Here is a 19,967-nt window from a genome sequence, read left to right on the forward strand (position 1 = left end):
TTTGTGTCCAAAGTTTCTTTAAATGTTCCAAATGTCAAAATTTGTTTCCCTTTTCTTTGTTTGAAAATAAAAATACTAACAAATATAATTAAAAATATAGTGTAGCAACAAATACAGAAGGAGTTTATACAAATAGACTCCTTGTGTGTCCAAAGAGTCAAAAAAACCCTATTGTTACAGCAAAATCTGTCTAACACAAGAAGCCTTCAGCTCATTTGTGCTTAGTCAGCTGCTGGAGAGAACAAGCAAAGAAAAATAGAGAATTTTCTGTACAAAGAAGACTTATTTTTATTTCAGTCATGCAGTTTCACCAAAGTGACATGATCTAAGTGGGCGGAGTCAAGCAGGTAAATCTATGTCCCAAGTTTTGTTAGTTTCTGTAAATGTTCAAAAAGTCAAATTAGAGATGCTTTCCACTTTTTTGCTTGAAAGAAAAACTAACAAAAACGGTGTAGCCTCAAATTCATTCATTTAAATACAGAAGGAGTTTATGCAAATATACTCCTCATGTGTCCAAAAATACATAACCTCCTATAGTAACAATTAACACAAGATGTCCTCAGCTCTGATCAGTTTGCTCATCTACTGGAAAGGAAAAAAACAAAATAGACTTTTATATTTAAGTATTTTTTTGCGTCAATTGTGCACCATGTTTGGTGACCTCCTGTGTGTGGGTGGAGTCAAACAGGCCAAATGTGTTTTAGATTTTGTTAGTCTATGACTTATGTTCAGAAGCATTTATAATATATATATTATACAATGAATGAGTAAATTGTTTAAAAACCTATTTGAGCAATAGAAATTGTAGTGTTCTGTATTTTTTTCCACTACTTTGAGCTTTTACTAGAATCATCAATTTTACATCTGGGGTTGTTTCAAGAGTGTAATCAAAAAGGGAACAACATCAAGATTGAGCTTTTAGTGTCCAATATTGTCCTGTAATTTGTTCTGAAAATGAAAAATTCATTCATACTGCATCCAGCTGATGGTATTTTAAGATTATGATTCACCCTGAGAGACCAAAGTCCTTTACATTTGCCAACTTTAACCCAAAGCAGTAAAGAAAGTGGTGAGTGTACTTACCAATGCTGTACTGAGGTTGGTACACCGGGGTCGGAGCGGCCTCCTGAATCCCTACAAGCATGAGCACACAGTCAAACAGGTGTCAGGTACACGAACTCCAGGTCGCTCGTCATTGGGTTCAGACGTGTGTTTTACTAGTGTTGTGGTTGGAGGGCTGTGGTATGTGGGCATCGCGGCGCAGGAGATAAGCTAATGTCAAAACAGACGGAGAGTTTGTTCCTTTTATGGTCTAGAATTACACTGCGTGAGGGAGGCTTCAGCTCACAAACGCTGGTCATTTTATAAGGTCAGACCTCGGTGAGCCGCAGCAAACATTAAACAGAGTCTGAGTGGAAGTTAACGGCTCTGTCGGCTGTATGTGAACACAGAGGTGTCACCGCAGTGAAAGTGTAGAAGCTCATGTTTGATGGTATCACCATATAAGCTGATGCTGCTTCCTCCACTGATGCTGTCTTTCTCTAAAAGGCCGTCACACTGCCACTACGAACAATTTGTTGCACAGATGAACATCGGTTATGTATGAGTATACACTTAAAAAGTTTGAAAAGTTGAGGTCTTTTACATGAAATTTTCACAGTGAACCACATTAAAACCACAGAAGAAGTACAAATAAACTTAGCAAAGAACATGTAAACCCGCACGTCATTGAATTTCTTCACTTCAATTTCTTCAATTCACACAAAGACTCGTCGACTGAGACCCTCAACAGACGTCTGCACACATCGATGAATGATTATAGCAAGAATTACGTATATCACCCATGTGTCACAATAGGGAGAAACTACAACATATTCTCAATCCCAAGTCGTCACTTATTGACGTTTAGTTAAGGACCCTTCTGCGTCAAAAATTGATGTTTTGGGTGTCTCTTACTCGTCCTTTTTGACGTGCTGGCGGTCCCCATTAAATCACGTGTCCCAACCTCCAGGGCACAAATCAGAACCTTAACCCAGTACCGGTACCCTAGCCCAGTACTGGTTCGCGTCAGACAACCCGTCTGGTACCATATCTGGTACAATGTCCAGTGTTGCGTCTGGTGAAGTGTTATGGTACCGGTATTGACTTAGGGTATCGATACTGGTTCCATCCCGAGGATCAGTTCCCATGTGGTACCGTGTCCAGTACCACGTCCCAAGGGTTGTGCATCCTTGATTTTACTAACAGCCAGCACGTCAAAAAACGGCGAATTGGGAAACCCAAAACATCAAAAAGTGACACGGATGGATCCTTAGCAAAATGTCAAAATGTGACAAGTTGGGAGTGAGAATGTGTTGGAAATTACATTCAGTCTTACTCCATCAAAACTATTGTCGTTAATATTAACTATTTTATGTTTCTAACATCATCCTGTTATAAATGAATATCAGTTTATGGAGCAATTCCATCATAAATGGATCATTTAAATAGACAGAATTTACTAGAATTGCACATTTGTATAAACAAACTGGTCTCCTCCCACTGCAATTACAGCAGCAACAAACATCAAAGCACAATCGACAGCACATTAAACTTAAAATAAGCATTTTTATTTACAGCAAATCCAACTTATTTAGGAACTCCATCCATGAAGTCCAGGAGATCAGCAATAGATTTACCAGATAATTTTAGGCCTTCACTTAAGGCATTGCAGGTCCTGACAGTACGCCACTGGCAAATTGTACATAGTGGCTGTATAACTCGGTCTTAGAACATCTGGAAGAAGCAGCATATCTGCACTTTCCCACCAAAAACTCTAGAGAACAACAAGCAAAGTCAAACACTCATTTATTTATTGTCTTTCTAAAGGACCACTGTAGCCCTTTGTGGGTTCTACTTTATTATGGCCACATTAAGACGGGACAAGATGAATTGTAATATAGCGAGAAACCTTTGTATTTGGTTGTTTTTTGTCTTCAAGTGGATGCATCCCAATGGGGCGGAGCAAAGGGCCAGCGTATTTTCTACATCACAACTACGATCTTTTCAAACAGCATTTTTTGTTTGCTCCTGATTTATGACATTTTTATCTTAATTTTCCTTATAAATGATGTTAATCATCATGAAAATACCACAAGAACATGTTAAAAAAACACAATTTTCATTGGACTTTTCACTGGTCTTTAAATCCCGTTTTTGCTATTGTCCAAAAGTGAACTTAATCTAGAATTTTTTGTTTAAAATGACCTTAAAACTGTGAAGCTCTTGATAAATGATAGAGGAAAGTAGAAGCTACCCTGGAGTTCAGCCTGGCTTCAGAAGAGCCGCGATGAGGCGGTGGAGGTGAAGATGCTATACATAGATTCAGATGGCCTGGCAGTAAAAACAAACAAGGTTTCCTTTCACTCGCTCCTTCCACCGAGAGAGTTATGAGTCTATAGGCCATTGGGGCGTTTTGATCCGTGTAACAGGTGTGACACCCCCATCCCCCGCCTCTGGCGCCCCGCTTCACCTGATGGGGGCCCACAGTGTTGCTGCCGGTGGAGTCCTCACCACTTGTGCGATTAATTGGGGATGTGCGCGTGGATTAACACGTCAGGCGGATTTTTGGGTGCCGGTCATTGGGATACGAGGGGCAACAATCCTCTGGATCTGAGGCTGATCCCCGCAGCGGAAGATAAGGTTCCCCTAGCTGGTCGGCTCATGTTAACGCTGCTGTGGAGACCGTCTCCGGAGATGATGAGGAGAAGACATGATGAATGACGGAGCTAAATTAACCTGGAGAGAAGCTAGCACTACCGTTTGATTGGGTTTTGGGTATTTTTAACATGTTTTTGTAGCATTTTTCTGATCATTTCCATAAAGAAAATCAAGGTACTATCAAAATCGTGAGGTACCCAGTGATTCCCAGCCCTAGTGTGTAAGCTAGCAGGGGTGTGTAAACAGAGATGGGGGCAGGGTTGCTCTGCGCTAACGGTCCCACCCTCAACTCAGTGGGGAATTTCTAAAGAACTACTGCCGCTCTGCAGAAAGTGACACAAGTTGCTTGATTTTGGCTAAAAACAGCATAATAAAAGGACAACTGGAAACATTGAAAATAGTTCAAAAGAAGGTTGGTCTTTAAAGAGTTTGATACCAATTTCGACAATTTAGATAAGAATCAAATTTATTTAAGAAACAGATTAAAGATACTGATAAAAAAAAAGTTTCAAACAAGAGTGGAAATATCAATATCTGCTGGCCGGTATCGATCCGATACCAATGCCAACTTGAGATCGATACTATGGATTTTTTGATCTTCCCAGCACTAGAAGTTGGACAACACTTGGTGGAATGGTTCTAACCCAATATTAAATTCAAACTTTCTACATCTTTCTTGGCAGACTTACGTATGCAGGGCCGCAGAGGCGACTTGCCCTGTTTGTATCCTGGTGCGCAGCGGTTACACCTCAGGCCCGTCACTCCATCTCGGCACAAACACTGACCTGACGTCTGGTTGCACCATCGACCCACTGCACCCACGGGATGGCACTGACACGCTGAGAAAAGAAAATTAGATGTTGACAACACCTCCATTTTCTTTATAGACAAATGTTTACCTCTAAAGGGCTTTACTACCTTCTTAGAAGGTCCAAAGCACTTTAGACTCAGTCCAGTAACTCCTTTCATGCTGCCTAACACTGACGTAAACCTATAACCACCAGCAGCAAAGTGGGGTGTTGTGACTTGCCCAAGGACACTTCGACACATGGGTAGGCATGGCGGTAACAGAGGTTGACCACTCTACCACCACGGTCACAGAAGCTTAAAGCAAGAACTGAAATGTCTCAGGTTGGTTTAAACCATTTACAGTCATGACAGGACACCAGAATAAATACGGAAATGGCCGTCTTAGTGGTAAAGGGTATCTGAGAGGCGGGAGATGGTCTTTCACCACATCATTAGACCGTGACAAAGTGGAGGGGAGTAAAAATACACAAAGATTAAAAGACGAGAAGAAATTCCAGACAAAAGCAGACAGAACAAAGGAGGAAGACGACCATCTGTCAATGTTATGACACAAATTTAATCCTAAACGACAGCAGGCATCTGTCCTTAAGGTTTGTCCTTGCATGAGGCAAATATACCTCAGACACCAGAGTGTTGTCCAAATGTGTGAGGAAAGGCAAAAACTTCATGAGAACAGCAAAATCGAGATTTCATGGTTAGATCATTGATGTACTGTGGCTATCGAAAGATAAAACCAAGCAAGAGAAAACACGTGGATAAAGGCAGACGCACTTCAGCAGCTCTGTTTTTCTGTACGTAAACACCAGGCTGTGAAACACGCATTCCAGCTACTATTTTCAATGAAAAGTCTATGTAAGTGCACGAATAGAACCCACTTAATTGGATACAATCTAGACCAATCAGCATGAACCCTCTTGTCTGTGATTGGCTGTTTGGTGTGGCACATTTATTACGCTAAACTGAAACTCCTGAATGTAAAATCCAAGACAGCGAAAGCGAGATGAAAGACAACGTATCTGAAAACATTTGTATTGCAAAGTCAAATATATTTTTTCAAAGCAAAAAAAAAAGTTTTTAAAAAGAAATATTGACTATTCTCAATTGCAATTTCAGAAGTTTTATTCTTATAACTATACATTTTGTTTAAAATTTGGATCAACTTTGGATCTCAAAACTGAGACTTTCATTTGCAATATGGTATCACAAAAATCACTCTTTATACCAACCAATAAAAAACTGATCATATAGGAGAAATTAATAAAAAAGCGGTTTGTGCCTGGTCAGATTATATGTCACCAAGTTTTTCATATATTGCAACATAAAAAGAAAAAGCCTGGAGCAAGATTTGCCTCGCTTCAACATTTCACACCAAATGTCTTCCAACTGTGAGGACATCCACAGGTTTAGTATGGGGTAGCGACCATAAGCTAAAAACGGGTTCATAAACACGTACTTGACCGTCCCACACATCCCTGATGTGTACGTAGCACAACACTCAGACAAATTCTACACAATAAGTGCAAACAGGCTGAAAGCTGGTGATTTGTTACACTACGGGTCAAATCTCCACATGAACATTCCACACTGTCGTGATCACTTGTGACCTGTCAAAGGTCAGGGGTCGAGACAAATGCCGACCTGTGGTAACGACAAGAATACAGGTGGCAGCTCATTGGGTTGGGGGGTTAGTGCCCACGGCTAACAGCTGTACAATGTAGGCATCCTTTAAGCACAACGGAGCTGACGCCCTCTCTCTGGACGATCACCTTGACACAACAAACACACGTGTATAGGGGACTGACGTTGGCAGGCCTTGCGATGGCTGAGCGCCTTGCTGTGGTCGCGGGTGTAGCCGTTCTGGCAGTATTGGCAGTGGCGTCCTGCCGTGTTGTGGCGACACTTTTGGCAAACACCTCCGCTCTTCCGGCCCGACTGCAGGAACACCTCCATGCTGAAGCGGCATTTGTTAGAGTGGCCGTTGCACTCGCATGCTGGACGAGAGCAGAAGAAAGTGAAAGTTGACAGAAGTCACCTCCGATTAGTTATACTTTTGCAAAACTTGCGGGTCAATTCTCTACTAAATTTGTTCCAAAAGCTAAAAAAATAAAATACTATTCTAACAGTTCTAGAGAAGCAAAAGTCAAATCCGAATTCTTCTCCTACCACTCCAATTGTAGGGGCATTTGAAGGGGTAGGGATGTCCAAAATAGTTATTTTAAGTGGTAACCCTTGTGGAAGAGGGATACAGAGACATTAGCCGCAAGGGGGATCCGTTATGAATTTTCTGAGCACTAGAAGCTATGTGCTAACATAGCTGACCAGTGATAATTACATTGAGTGGGAGTGTCATCTGAATTTCAAGACACTATTTTTCCATAATTCTCTGTTTGAAGGGTTAAAAGTAGGAGTAGTGAGAAGCTGTAGGGGTAGGAGAAGATTTCGGATTTGGCCAAAGTTTCTTGTTCAGTTATTAGGTTCAGCATTCAGAAAGTGCTTTGATTTGTTGAGACATTAAGGGAACCTTGAAGAAAACTATCCATCAGTGGTGAGGTTTCTCCTGTGAAGCTCCAGAACAACAGTTGTTGTTTAGCAAAAGCGAGCTGAGACAAAAGCTGTTCAGAGTAGTCTTGATCAGTTGCCTATAAAAAGTTCCAAAAATGATCATTATTATTGATTGGCTTTTTAGTCCCAACTGAATATAAAATCATTGATTTCTGCATTTATTTACTCACAAAAGTTCTAGTTTGTCAATAAGTTTTTTTGAAGTAACTGGATCCAGATTTTTCTCTTCATATTTTTCGGTAGTTAATTTTAATACGTTTGGAGAGAGCCTGTGCACATTATTTCTACCAAAAATATAAGCGTCTTAGTTTTATGTGGGACTTTTATTTTTTCTACAAAGTCGAGTGGACAAAAGTGACCTCAATGTGTTCATTCATTTCCCCAGCTTTTCTATTGAAACATATGTTCACATTAAATTTGTATTCATGTAACTTTTGTCTGAACAGTTTATATATGTGATCTCCAAAAACGATATAACATTTTAAATAAATGTTTCAGCAAATTTAAATGGAGGAATTTTTCAGTTTCATAGGAATGCTATCATGTTAACAGCTATGAAGTGCTAACAACATAGCGGCCGCCTAGCTTACAGAAATTTCATGGCTAACAGAAAAAGAGATGAAGGTTTTCTCCACCTAGTAAGACTTTTTAAACACTTTTCAATTATCATTTAGCACACAAAACTGGAATGCAGAAAAAAAATGAGCTTACTCCTATTTTTTTCTCTCTCTTTTTTGTTCACTGTTTACATAATTACCTTGATATTATCAATTATGATCATGAATTGCTGCTCCTTGGTTGGCAAGACAAGCTGCATAGATTGTTTGGTTGGGGTGTGAGGAGCAAACAAATGAGAGACTAGCTAGCTAATGCTAAAAGGTGATAGAAAACTCTATTAACAGATGACGGTTGGTGGCTCAATCAATGCAAATAACCATCTTTGTACGACTTAGATCTCCTAAATAGAGGTGTTAATTATTACCTAGAAGCAGAATTAATATATTTTCACCGTAAGGAGAAACAACTCAAACTGTTTGCCTAAATCTATGGTTTTGGTTTGCTTGCAAATGAACCCTGGTGCCTTTTTCTAACGTGGGAATGCAGGGACTGACTGGAAGTTAAAGACAGAGCAAAATTTTAACCCTGTAAAGCCCACTTCATCAAATAATTGACAAGACCATTTTTTTCCCATATTTAAATATCAACCATAATGCGTTGTGTGGCTTGGAAAAAATATTATTTAGGGGGAAAAATGCACCTTATTTAGCCTTTGTCTCAAATTTGATCTGCACATTTTTAACAAGGTGAAACTGTTATACATAATTAATTATCAACAAATTTATAATTTTTTTAATACAGCAAGTGGTTATTTAAGAAAATAAAATAGCAATAGCTGAGCTAATCTCAACCTAAAGTGTTGAAAATTAGCAAAACATTTTCCCTCCAAAACTGTTTTTGAAATGTCACGGGGGCGGCCATTTTGAAATGAGCAGGAAAAGCCCTTCTACTGCCTCTAGTGGAATGATAATGTACTGCACAGCAGAAAACATGGACAAAGTCACATACAATGGGTTTTTAAGGAAAGTTTTGATTATGCTAATGAGATAGGGGTCTCAGAATTACGTGTATCAAATATGATTCAAATGGTTATACAGGGTTTAGTGGTTCTTAACATTCACTAACGATTTTAAAGCTATTCTCATACAGAAAGTCGAAGCACTAATGCAATAAGAAGTCCTTTAGTATTGTATGACAACCCTCTAAATGGTTGAAAACGCAAAGTAAATTCTGATGGTCAAAGTTTTCGCCTTGAGGTACAATGTTTCGGAACTTTGGTAAAGTGTTGCCTGTTTTGTTTTTATTTTCCCCTCCTCAGACTAACACAATGTCATTAAACTGGGTCACACAGAGAAGGAAGTACCGCTGAAAGCAGCCGTTATTCAGACGCAGCTCCTGCAGTAAATAGTGAACGACAGAGTACTGGAAAAGTCTTTGATTGACCTCATAAAACCTAGACATGGAGACGTGCTTTCCAATGCCAAAATAAACCAGAGAAGATCAAATGTAATAAAGATGGGAACATTTCAACATTCCTTGTTCCAGTTTCTAAGTGTGAAACTTTGATTCACACTTTCAGCTTTTGTTTAGGAACGTTGCTCTAATTATTCTAATGTATTTATATTTATCATCTCTGAGATTATTTACACGGAGGGACTCTGCCTCATTGGAGACTACATTGTGCAGTGAAAAGGAATATTGCCGTTGTGTTTATGGTAGTGATCAACAATGTCTGGGAGAAATCCATCTGGTTTCTTTCTTTCTTAATCCTCCATCTCTGTTACAGAAACCAGGCTTCCAGTGTTCACGACAGTGAAGAAGAAGCCTGCTTAACAAAACTGAGAAGTTCCCTTCTGGATACGAGGTTAAGTCAGTAAGTAAGTCAGTCAGTCACTATGTTCGTCAGTCTGTCCATCAGTCCGTTCATCCGGTGACTAGTGACCTGTCCCTGCCTTCACCCAACAGTACCCGGGACAGGCTTCGGCAGGCCCGTGACCCCGAAATGGATACAGTGGGTTAAGAAGATGGATGCTTGAAACAAACCTATTTAAGTTCAATTCCAACATTACCTACAATCCCACTGTTCTTGTTTTGTTACTGGTGCAGTCAGTTTGTTGTGCATTCTCTGAAGGTTTTTCAGAACAGCTGCAGACAGCTGGACTCACCAACACATGGGTTCGGGTGAGTGGGCGTCGCCCGATGCCATGGTCTGTCCACATAGAAGTCCGCGCACACATCACAGTCTGGCCCCGCAGTGTGATGCTCGCACACGCACACCGCGCGGCCCGTGTCGTCACGGCGACACCTGGAAGCGTGTCCGTTGCATTTACACCTGCCTCCGACTTGCAGGTCAGAAATGGCTAGAGGAGGTTGGACAGGAGAGACAAAGGTAAGGGGCTGCACCACTTGAAGGTTTCTGACTCCTGGTCTTGTGTTTAAATTATTGTTCCTTCTCTTCCTCAGTTCCCTCCCCTTGCTCTTCCTGCCCCGCCCCTCAACTGTCCATTTACAGCCCCCACTTGGGCAAGACACCAAGTGGTTATCTTCTTTTTTGCGAGCACCACCTCTGACCTTTCCGCCTTTCTTTGGAACAGCGAGTGAATCCATGATAAGAAGGTCTTCTCCTTCCTTGCTGGTCACATTGTATCCGTCTTCGTCTTGAGCTGTCCCCTTTCGGTGACCCTTTCTACTCTGACTGCTTGACTTCTTTTCGCTGACGTCAGTGTTCTTAGATTTCCCGTCTAAAAACAGAAGCACATTGTCTATGTTCATAGAGCCTCTCTGACCCCCAGTGTGACTTTGGACGTCTGATCTCCACGTTAGACTTCCAGTTCCTCTTGCATCACCTGCACCATCATTCCTTGGCGCCTCTTTTGGCCTTTCAAAGCTGCCCGCCTTGAGATTTTTGGAAATCTGATGGAAGACTATGCGGATGTCTGTAGCCGTCACCCAGTCCTGTAGGGTGGGGCTATAGTCGAAATCAGGAGAGGACGGCCGCCCATCCAGAGCGGAGAAGGCGAGCACCGCCCCTCCCTTCTGCTTCTGAAAGGGGCGAGGGTCCGAACAAAGAGCATCTGTCTCCTGGTGCCTCGTTTGGGCGATAGTCTGGGCGGGCTGCTGGAAGTGTACGACGCAATCGCTGGAGTAGTGCTGCATGGGCCGCCACGAGCGTCCATAGTCCATCGATTTGAGGATAGACAGGGAGATGGGGTCTGGGGGCTCCTCCTGGTTGCAGAACTGCAAGCTTATGTAGGTAATTTCAAATCGGCGGCCCAGCGGAAGGGTGAGGACCCAGTCCCCGGTGTCGTGACCCGCGTGAGCCATCCAGCAGGTGAGGTTGTTAGGATTGTGGAGGTCTGTCAAGGTGGTGACGTTGCCATCCGTGTCGTGCACACGCAGCGAGTGACTCGCATCGACCGGGACCCCATAGGCGGCGTTGATGAACTCTGACAGGCAGTGGCGAGGACGACCATCAGGGTGGTAGCAGGGGTCATGAGGGGAAGTCCAGCTTAGCGGGGTGTGGGAAAAAGAAGACCAGGCAGGAGCCGAGGGAAGGATGAGAATGAAGAGTCTGAGGAGAATGGGAACCAGCAAGGTGGAGGGGGAAGGGGAGAAGGGACGGAACATCATGTCATCGAGCCTGGTGGGGGAGAGAAGAAAAAAAACATTCATATTAGGAGAAATCCGTGAACAACATTATGTCATAAAAGAGACAAAAAAAACTGAAGTCAAGGAACTGAATCTAAGAGAGACCACCTGTGCCTTCATCAAAAACACATGATATCATCAAAAGGCTGACATGGATCCAGCTGCACCTTACAGGCTTTCCACAAATGCCAGTAAAGACCTCATCCAGTAAAAATGTAATCTCCAATATTCACAGTTGTGTCAACCACTGGTGCGGATCCACAGTTTTGACAACCTTTGAGGATGAGTTTGTCTTAAAACTTCCCAGAAGAGCAACAGGTTTGTCAGCAGGACACATACAAAAAAAGGCCTGACAGCTGGAGCCAAACTCCACTCTGAACCACATTTATCACATTTACAGACTGTTGTTTTTTTTCCTGAACTCTTTTACTGTAGTTGGGCACGCATGTGTGCCGAAAGGAGGACGTGAGAAAATGTCGAGAAGGAATCGGAGATTAGCTTTCAGGATCGTTGGGAATGATTTATGCATCAAAATGCGTGTTGGGCTTGAGCCTCTTCCGTGTCGAAGACAATCACGGACTTGTGTGGCTGTGGACCGTGAGCAAATCCCTTCCCGTTTCTTACAACCAGGGATGATCGTAAATTATCCTTTGACGGTGGAGAGCGTGGAGCTGGTATGTGGACACAATGAACAAGCTCTGTGAACACACATACGCATTTTCATACTGCTTCTTTGAAGGTTTCCCTTTCTTTGGCTTTGGCCTTGTCCTTGCGCTTGTACGGGGTTGACCTGTACAGGTACTGCAGGGTTTTGGGTTGTCCGGGCCGGTAGAGTGTCATAGACAGGTGCGGCTTGCAGTTTCTTTGAGGCTCAAGCGGTCACCTTAAGTAACGTCATAAAAATGGGACGTATCATGTCTACTGACCACAAAACAAAAGTGTATGTAGGACACCCCCAGGATGCCAACACTCTGATTGTCCGATCATTTCTTACAGGATACATGCAAGAAGTAGCCAACAGGTGTGCAAAGGGTGCGCAGTTGAATAGCCCTAACAGGCACAGTGCCGTGTCCGTCACCCTTGCACACCCTTCTGTGTTGTATAAGTGTTTGCTGCAACATGTTGCCCACTGCAAGCTTGTAGAAAAAAATGGGCACAAACATTTTTTATCTACAGGCTCAATGAGTTGTAAACTTTTGTGCAGCCCACCTGCACTCTTGTACAGGTTGGCCCATTTCTTGCCTGCGGACAGCCCATACCCACCCATGATGGCAGGCTTTTCTTATTGAAATGCAGAGGAATCATCCTCCTCTTCTCCCTGTCCGTCTATCACCTGCCCCCTTCATTCTGTTCTGGAAATATTCTTAACTGCTCTGAGATTGATGATGTCCTAACAAGCGTTTGACACTGACAGCAAAGTCAGCAGGGCTGCATAAACCAAACTCGTAAGAGGGGCCGCGGCCGGGAGCCTCTCCAGCCTCGTCATCCCGCTCAATTAGACAACGATGGAAATCCGAGGCCTCCCTTGAGGACCACACAGCACCGAGGAGTCCGTGCTCCGGCCATGGCGCTCCCTCTGCCTCCTCGGACGTGCTGCTCCGCTCTTGACCTCCAGAAGCAATCGTGGGATGAAAGGTGGGCCCGCCAAATGTTGGGGAGATTAGGCGCAAGGGGCGGGGGGAGGTATGGCGTTTGTGGGGTTGCTGCAGAAAAGTGTAGTGATGAGTGGTCTGACTGTGACCCCCAGCCCCACCGAGATGCATTCCTGAGGTCCAGGATGCCTCAGTCCGCCATTCTTGGCATGTTGAGACATGCCCCACGGGAATCTGAAGGCACCGATAAAAAGCAGGACTTATAAAATGATGGAAAGAAATAACAAAGCATACATGAAGTCTTTGGGATTGTTGACCAGAAAACACTTTTTTTTTGTTTGTTTTTAGCTTTTTTGAGTTGGAGTATCCAAGTGGGACCAGATGTTTCCCATGACATGCACTTGCTCTCGTCTTTGTCACATCACAAGACTAATTAAACATCGGCTTTTTACAAGCACGTCGATAAACGCTGGTCTATGAGAGACAGGCCCCAGAGGTTTTTAATGTGCCCCTTTTGACCAAAGTAAGGCTCTCCTCTCCTCCGAAACAAGATCCTCAGTCTGGGACCGCGGCGTGAACCGACTGGATACAGTTTCCATTACTCTTCGTCTATCACTTTCATTAAACCTCTCCAGCATTTTGAAAATAGAGGCAATGACCTTTTCAGAAGAATTAACCAGAAACTGTTTTTACTAACACCTGTTAGCATTTAGAGCTGCCACTTTTTTGATAATTCTTGTAGCAATTAAAGCTGAAAACAAATTTTTTAAGCTTTTAATCTTGCAAAAAAAAAAAAAAATGCTAGCTTGTGTTAGCATTTTTAACCTGTCAAAAATGTTTTGCCTGTTAGCTAGTAAGGCAGCCATTTTTTTTCTCTGATAATTCCTGTTAAACTTAAAAGCTGCCAAAAAATGTTCACACACAACTACTGGAATGTAAAGATGCAACATTTTTTTGATAACCCCTGTTAGAATTTAAAGCTGCCAAAAACTTTTCACTAAACTCTAGCATTAAAAGATTCCTAAGTGTTAATGCCTGTTAGTATTAGGACTTGATATTAAGACATTTTTTAGCTAATCAATGCTAGCATTTAAAGTTGAAAAAATGTTGCTAATGCTTGTTAGCATTTAAAGATGACAAAAAAATTTTACAAATAGCTTTTGGCATTTAGAGTTGCCAATATTTTTTTGATAACTCCTGTTAGCATTTAAATCTCCCCCTTTTTATTTATTTATTTTTTGGCTAATGCCTGTTAGCATTTAATTTTTTTGCTAAATTCTCTTAACATTAAAAGATGGCAAAAAAAAGTTTTGTAATGCCTATTAATATTAAGAGTTGCCAAACATTTTTGCTAATGCTTGTTAAGATGGAGATTTTTGCTAACCCCAATTAGCATTTAAAGCTGAAAATGTATGCTAGTGCCCGTTAGCATTTAAAGCTGCCAAAAATGTTAGTAAATACATATTGGCATTTAAAGTTGCCAAAATTCTTTTTGGATAACCCCTGTTAGCATTTAACATTTTTTCACTAAACCCTCTTAGCATTAAAAGATGCCAAAAAAGTTTTGCTAAGTAATGCCTGTTAGTAAGAGCTGCCAAAATGCTTTGCTAATCCCTGTTAGCATTTAAAGTTGCAAAAAATAAAAAAATCAAAAGATATATAAGGAAGGTTTTCAAACAACACGGGAGTAATCGCTCTTTTAAAATGCTTAAATGATGAGTTCAGCGACGGTCCTGGCGGATGATCTTTGGAGGCAGCTATGCTTGGACGGCAAGCGGCTGGAAAATAGCTTGCTGACAACCTGAGGGCATGTTTACAGCAGAGGAGAGCGGCGCTCGGCAGTCCTCATTTATTTCCCGGAGCTTTTCTTCATTCTGCTTAAACGTAACATCTGAGCATAAAAAGAGACAACGGTGCGATACTTTAGACATTCACTGGATCTATACTTTGTATCTAAAAGCTTATTTTTATCCATTCATGCTTTATGAATCATAGATAATTGCCTTTAGTGTCATTTGACTATTGATAATCCCCTTTTTATCTACCAAATTGCAAAGTTTGTTCTAATTAACACCAAAGAAAATATTTTTCTGTATAAATTGTTTTTTTTTTCACCTAATTGTCAGCAAACTGTTGTTGGCGTGTGGTATTCTCTCCTGCTACCTGTTAAGCTGCCCCGACCTGTTCGCACTTTAGGCGCTCTGCTCAGCAGAGGAGCCACATTTGGCCTCACGCGCTTTAACATTCCTCTTCATGGCCACCAGATCTGTCCCTGATCCCTGAGGACAACATCGGGAAAGGCCACAATATTTAAATAAACCCAAAGCTGATGGAGTTTGGAAAACTTCCCAGAATTCATCTCTGCACTTTTGAAGAAATTCAGTTGATTATAAAAGGCTTCTGTAAATGTTTTGCTTTGGAGCTGCACCTGTTGGCTCGGTGTCACCAGACTGACACCTTTGTTAATTTGCAATTGTCCTCAGATCTGTCAGAAATCCAACTCTGGCCTCTAGCTGACACGGCGGCCATGTTGGTCGTCTTCAAACTGCATTTCCCAGCGTCTGATTCCAGGAGTTCTGTTTTAGGTGGAATAATCTAATTTTAGCGAGGATGACCCGACGGCGGACGCAACAGACAGAAAATGGATCTGGACCCTTCTTGTCTTCGGCTGAAGGCCCCTCGTTCTTCACGTTTGTACGCTCCTGCAAGGCCTCGCTCTGGAAGCCGTCTGGAGCTTCACCGGCTTCATTTTTTTTTTTTGAACCAAAAAACACATGTTGATATTTAAAGGCAGCAGGCCCCCCCCCGTGGTGCCTCACATGAGTTGGCAGCTCAGCTCCAGCTCTTCTTGATGGGATTGGAAAGCAGATGGAGATGAAATCATGTATTTGAGGAGCCAACACGAAAGTGGGCAATAATACCTTCAAAAATGCTCAACTTCTGGCTTTAATTGTCTAAAAATGCAGCAAAATGAATCCTCCCACTGCTTTGTGCCGCATCATTAAATAACAAAACATTTTTTCTAATATAGTAAATAAATATACAGCTTGCTTTTATTACAAAAAATCCATTCCAAAGAGCCAGACTGTAAAATTCCCACTGTTGTTCAAACAAAAGAGCGCATGTGCAGAAAGCTGCGGTTCATTAGGCGTAAATGCTCATCATATTAGGACTGGATTACTTTGGCAGGACGTTGAGAGAAGCTCGGCCTGTAATTGCTTCGCTGTAATTACACTTGTTGAGCAGAAATTCGCTGCAGTCAATTATGTGACAGCGGAGGAACCATAATATTTGCGCAAAAAGGGGCTATCGGCCTGATCAAACAACTCCATAGGGGCTGCACATGTTGGCATTTTGGAGCAAATAATGGGCTCCTAATTAAGCTGAGGAACAGAACTGAAAATTGTTGTTAATGACAAGAATCTTTTTGCTTTTGATTTGCTGATGAAAGATAAAATAAAAGCATAAAAAAGTCTGGAAAGTAAATGCGCAAAAAACAATACGCGGTTTTCCCTGTTGCGCAAAAGAAAAAAAAACAAGAAAGATATATATTTTAATTAATTTCAGACTTATATCAGTTCTCAAATTTTATATTTGGCATTTTATGTGTAATTCATTTGCCCAATGAACAATTCATAAGAAAAAACGCACTTGGCGGAACTTTCTGGTAGCGCCAAATTTATGGAACTTCAAATATAAATAAATATAGGCTATAAATGTTGACTTTATTAGTCTGAAAAATATATTTTATTTTATTTAAGTGAAAAATCTCAATGTTATTATTAATATTTTTTAGTCCCTGAAAGTTTTTCTGCTTTCTCAACCGCGCGCGCGCAAACCTCCCAGAACTGCGGGTCCAAAAACCTCCAGCCCAAAACGCAGCAGTGAAGGAGCTCACCATGTGCGTCCCAGTGATCCTCCTTCTGCTCCCTGGTCATCGAGAGCGGCGCAGCGGCGAGTCTTGACATCCACAGAGGCGCGCAGAGCTGAAGACGAGCGCGCGGAGGGGAGAGGGAGCAGCCGAGGAAGAGGAGGAGGAAGAGGAGGAGAGAGATGAACGGCATCAGCTGGGAGGTGTCTGCTCTGACAACAATTTAGAACCCCAACCCCGAGGAGAAAGGGATATTTCAGTGCAGACACAAAACCGAAATGACGCACATCCAGTGAAGAAGGGCTCCAAAAGGAGCAGGTTGACCTGATAATGGGTAAATAAAACTGTTACATATATTGAAAAATATATCAGTCATAAATCAGTTATGGTAAATATTTAAAAGCTACATTTTGAGACATAAATAAAGTGTATTTTTGTAAACTGTGAAGTTGGATTTTGAGGTTTTTGGTGGGTTTGGTCGGTTGGAAATGGACCCAAATGACTCATTAAGCATTAAAAGTGAAGATTTTTATCTGAGACTGAAACTTGTTTTGAGGAACACTCCCTGATTATTGACAGGAAGTCATTTATTTCTCATTATGAGCATAATTATTTAGTCTAATTAAATTCCTTCGCTTAAAAACTGTTTTCTAATTATTTACATGCTTAAATGTTTTTCTTTTCTTTTTTGCTTTTGTTTTGGGGTTTAATTGCTTTATTTCCCCCCAGTAACCGTGGATGAACACAGAGGGGATTTGTGGTCCATTTAATGTTTTCCGCCTCACTGCGGAGCATTTAGGCAGCTTTGATTACAGAGGTTCCAGCAGAGTCAAACCCAGAAACTTGGTTTCATAGAATTCTTTGACATCAGGGTTCTGGACGTCCTCTAGAACTTGTCATGTTTAGTGCTCCTCCAATCATTCTGCCTGGAAGTTCTTCTTCAGTCCAAAAACATGAAAAGGTTCAGGATCATTTTAGATGACAGCTTGGATGTATGGTTGCTGAGGTTTTTCTGCTTTTGCCTTCAGGCTGTTTTCCCTCCACCTAACCTGGTGATTTATCAAAGTGCTGAATGATATTTCCTGTGGAAGTTTTTCTTTTTCCTTTTAAAAAACATCCCTGAAAGTTAATTTATGAAACATGGAAAGGAAAAACATCATGTTTAAAATAAAATGCAACGATTGAAACGTGCAGAAAATCGTATAATATTCTAGTGAACCTGCAGAAAAGAAAACTTTGATCTGTTTTTTTTTGCATGTTTTTTTGTTTTTTTATGTAAACTTATTAATGGATTAGGGACAAATCTTAAAACAAAGTAACTTCTAATCTATTTCACGGTGCTAGCAGAAGATGATTCACAGATTTTTTTTCCCAATTTTTTTTAAAGGAATAAAATACCATTAATAAATAATGTCAAAAATTGCATATGAATTTAAAAATGTATGGCTAAAAAGCCTAAAACTGGTGGTCACAGACGTTAAATCAATGGGTAAATCCTACAGACTTGTGACTTTTACAGAGAAAGCAGTTTAAACTATAAAAGTTTGGCAAAAAGGAATTTTACAGTTTCCACTGAAGACTGCTGCAGTCGAATATATAAATAAGGATATTTAACCTTTAAAGAATTACATGAATTAATTGACTTGTTTTTTTTCATTAAAGGTGTATTTTAAACCCTGATCAGATTTACAAAAACGTTAAAAAAATGATATATATACATATTTTTTACGAGAAACATAAAGTATAAATTAAGGTATGTTGAATAACTAAGTTGGTTTTTGTTCACAACAATATAAATTTGATGTGCAAAAATATTGACAAAAGTCTTAAGGAAAAAGAACACCCTATTCACCCACTGTCTCAAATTTGATCCACACATTTTAAACATGGTGTGATTCTATTATAAAGAACTAATTATCAACGATTTTTGCATTATTCTAATACATCAAGTATTCATTTATAAATATGAATAACAATACATCAGTTATTCCCATCACAGAGTTCAGGAAATTAGCTAAAATTTTTCCCGCCAAAAGTGTTTTTGTGACTTCATGGAGGCAGCCATTTTGAAATTATCAGAAAAAGTTCTACTGCTGCCCCTAGTGGAATGATGATGAACTACAAGACAGAAGACGTGGACCAAGTTATTTACAATGAGACTTAAGGAAAGATAGAAATGCTTTTATCAAATATGAGACATATTGTTCTATAGCCTTAAACGTTTAGGTGATAGTTAATGGAGACATCTAAAATTTATAAAGTTAGTAAATCTCAAATTTAAAAAAAATGTGACAGTGGTGGTATTTATTTAGTATTTTATTGGGTAAATGCTGGAGCTATCACCCCTAGAACCGAAACAGTTGTTTCTAATGCTTTTTCCTCAAAAAACACAAATATTATCGTTTATCCTATATTACTATTCATATCCTATTTGATGCAAACACTTCAGAGACCTTAATCTTATTAGTATAATCAAAACTTTTCATATTTTTTGTCTTGTAGTGCATTATCAGTCCACTAGAGGCAGTAGAAGGGCTTTTCCTGCTCATTTCAAAATGGCTGCCTCCATGAACCCTTTTGGCGGGAAAACATTTAGCCAATTATTAGATTTTGGTGAGAACAACTCATTTATAGTCGTGTATTTTATTAGATGACTACTTAAAGCATACAAAAATGCAACATTTGTTAATAATCATTCTTTATAATACAGTTTGAGAAATTTACAGTTACAAATTTGAGACAGTAGGTAAATAAGGTGTTTTTTCCTGATATTTTTGCGCCTTAAACTAAAATTGTTATGAGCAAAAAAGAAAAAATCACCGAATGTATCATTACTGATACAGTCAATGGTCTAAAAAACATAATTATTCCAAAAATTTGTGTTTAATTATTGATGTAGTAGGCTTTACAGGTTATCCTTTTCATATGCATCTTTATAATTCTCTTTAAGTTGTTTTTAAAACAGGAGGAATGAACACAGACTTAACTGCCTTGTAGTTTTCAATTTCTTCACTTGACCCTGAAGTCTAAAAGCATTTGTGTGCACACGCGGGACAAGGCTGGCGCTGTCTGATGTGTCCAGACGGAGACCCAGTCCAGTTATCCCTCAGCGAAAACACAGAGAGCGGCTGAAGGTAATTGGCTGCAGTGGATGGCTCTCAGATGTGAAGCAAAACTGATACAGATGGAAATATAAGAAAAGGAATCAAGGCGAGCGTTGAGGGGAG

The 19,967-nt window shown here is 40.6% G+C and overlaps 1 protein-coding gene across 1 annotated transcript in view; it reads right to left on the reverse strand.

Moving 5' to 3' along the window:
- ntn5 (netrin 5) overlaps positions 1 to 16,876 on the reverse strand; it is a gene marked incomplete in the record, with an annotated part of 19,016 nt that extends 2,140 nt beyond the window's left edge. The window contains 4 exon segments of the mRNA XM_036216829.1: positions 4,389 to 4,538; positions 6,312 to 6,500; positions 9,795 to 11,269; positions 16,768 to 16,876. Coding sequence (XP_036072722.1) covers positions 4,389 to 4,538; positions 6,312 to 6,500; positions 9,795 to 11,259 — 1,804 coding nt within the window.
- Positions 16,877 to 19,967: the final 3,091 nt, after the last annotated feature.

Source organism: Oryzias melastigma, linkage group LG18 (assembly GCF_002922805.2).
Source record: "Oryzias melastigma strain HK-1 linkage group LG18, ASM292280v2, whole genome shotgun sequence".
Lineage (NCBI taxonomy): Eukaryota > Metazoa > Chordata > Actinopteri > Beloniformes > Adrianichthyidae > Oryzias > Oryzias melastigma.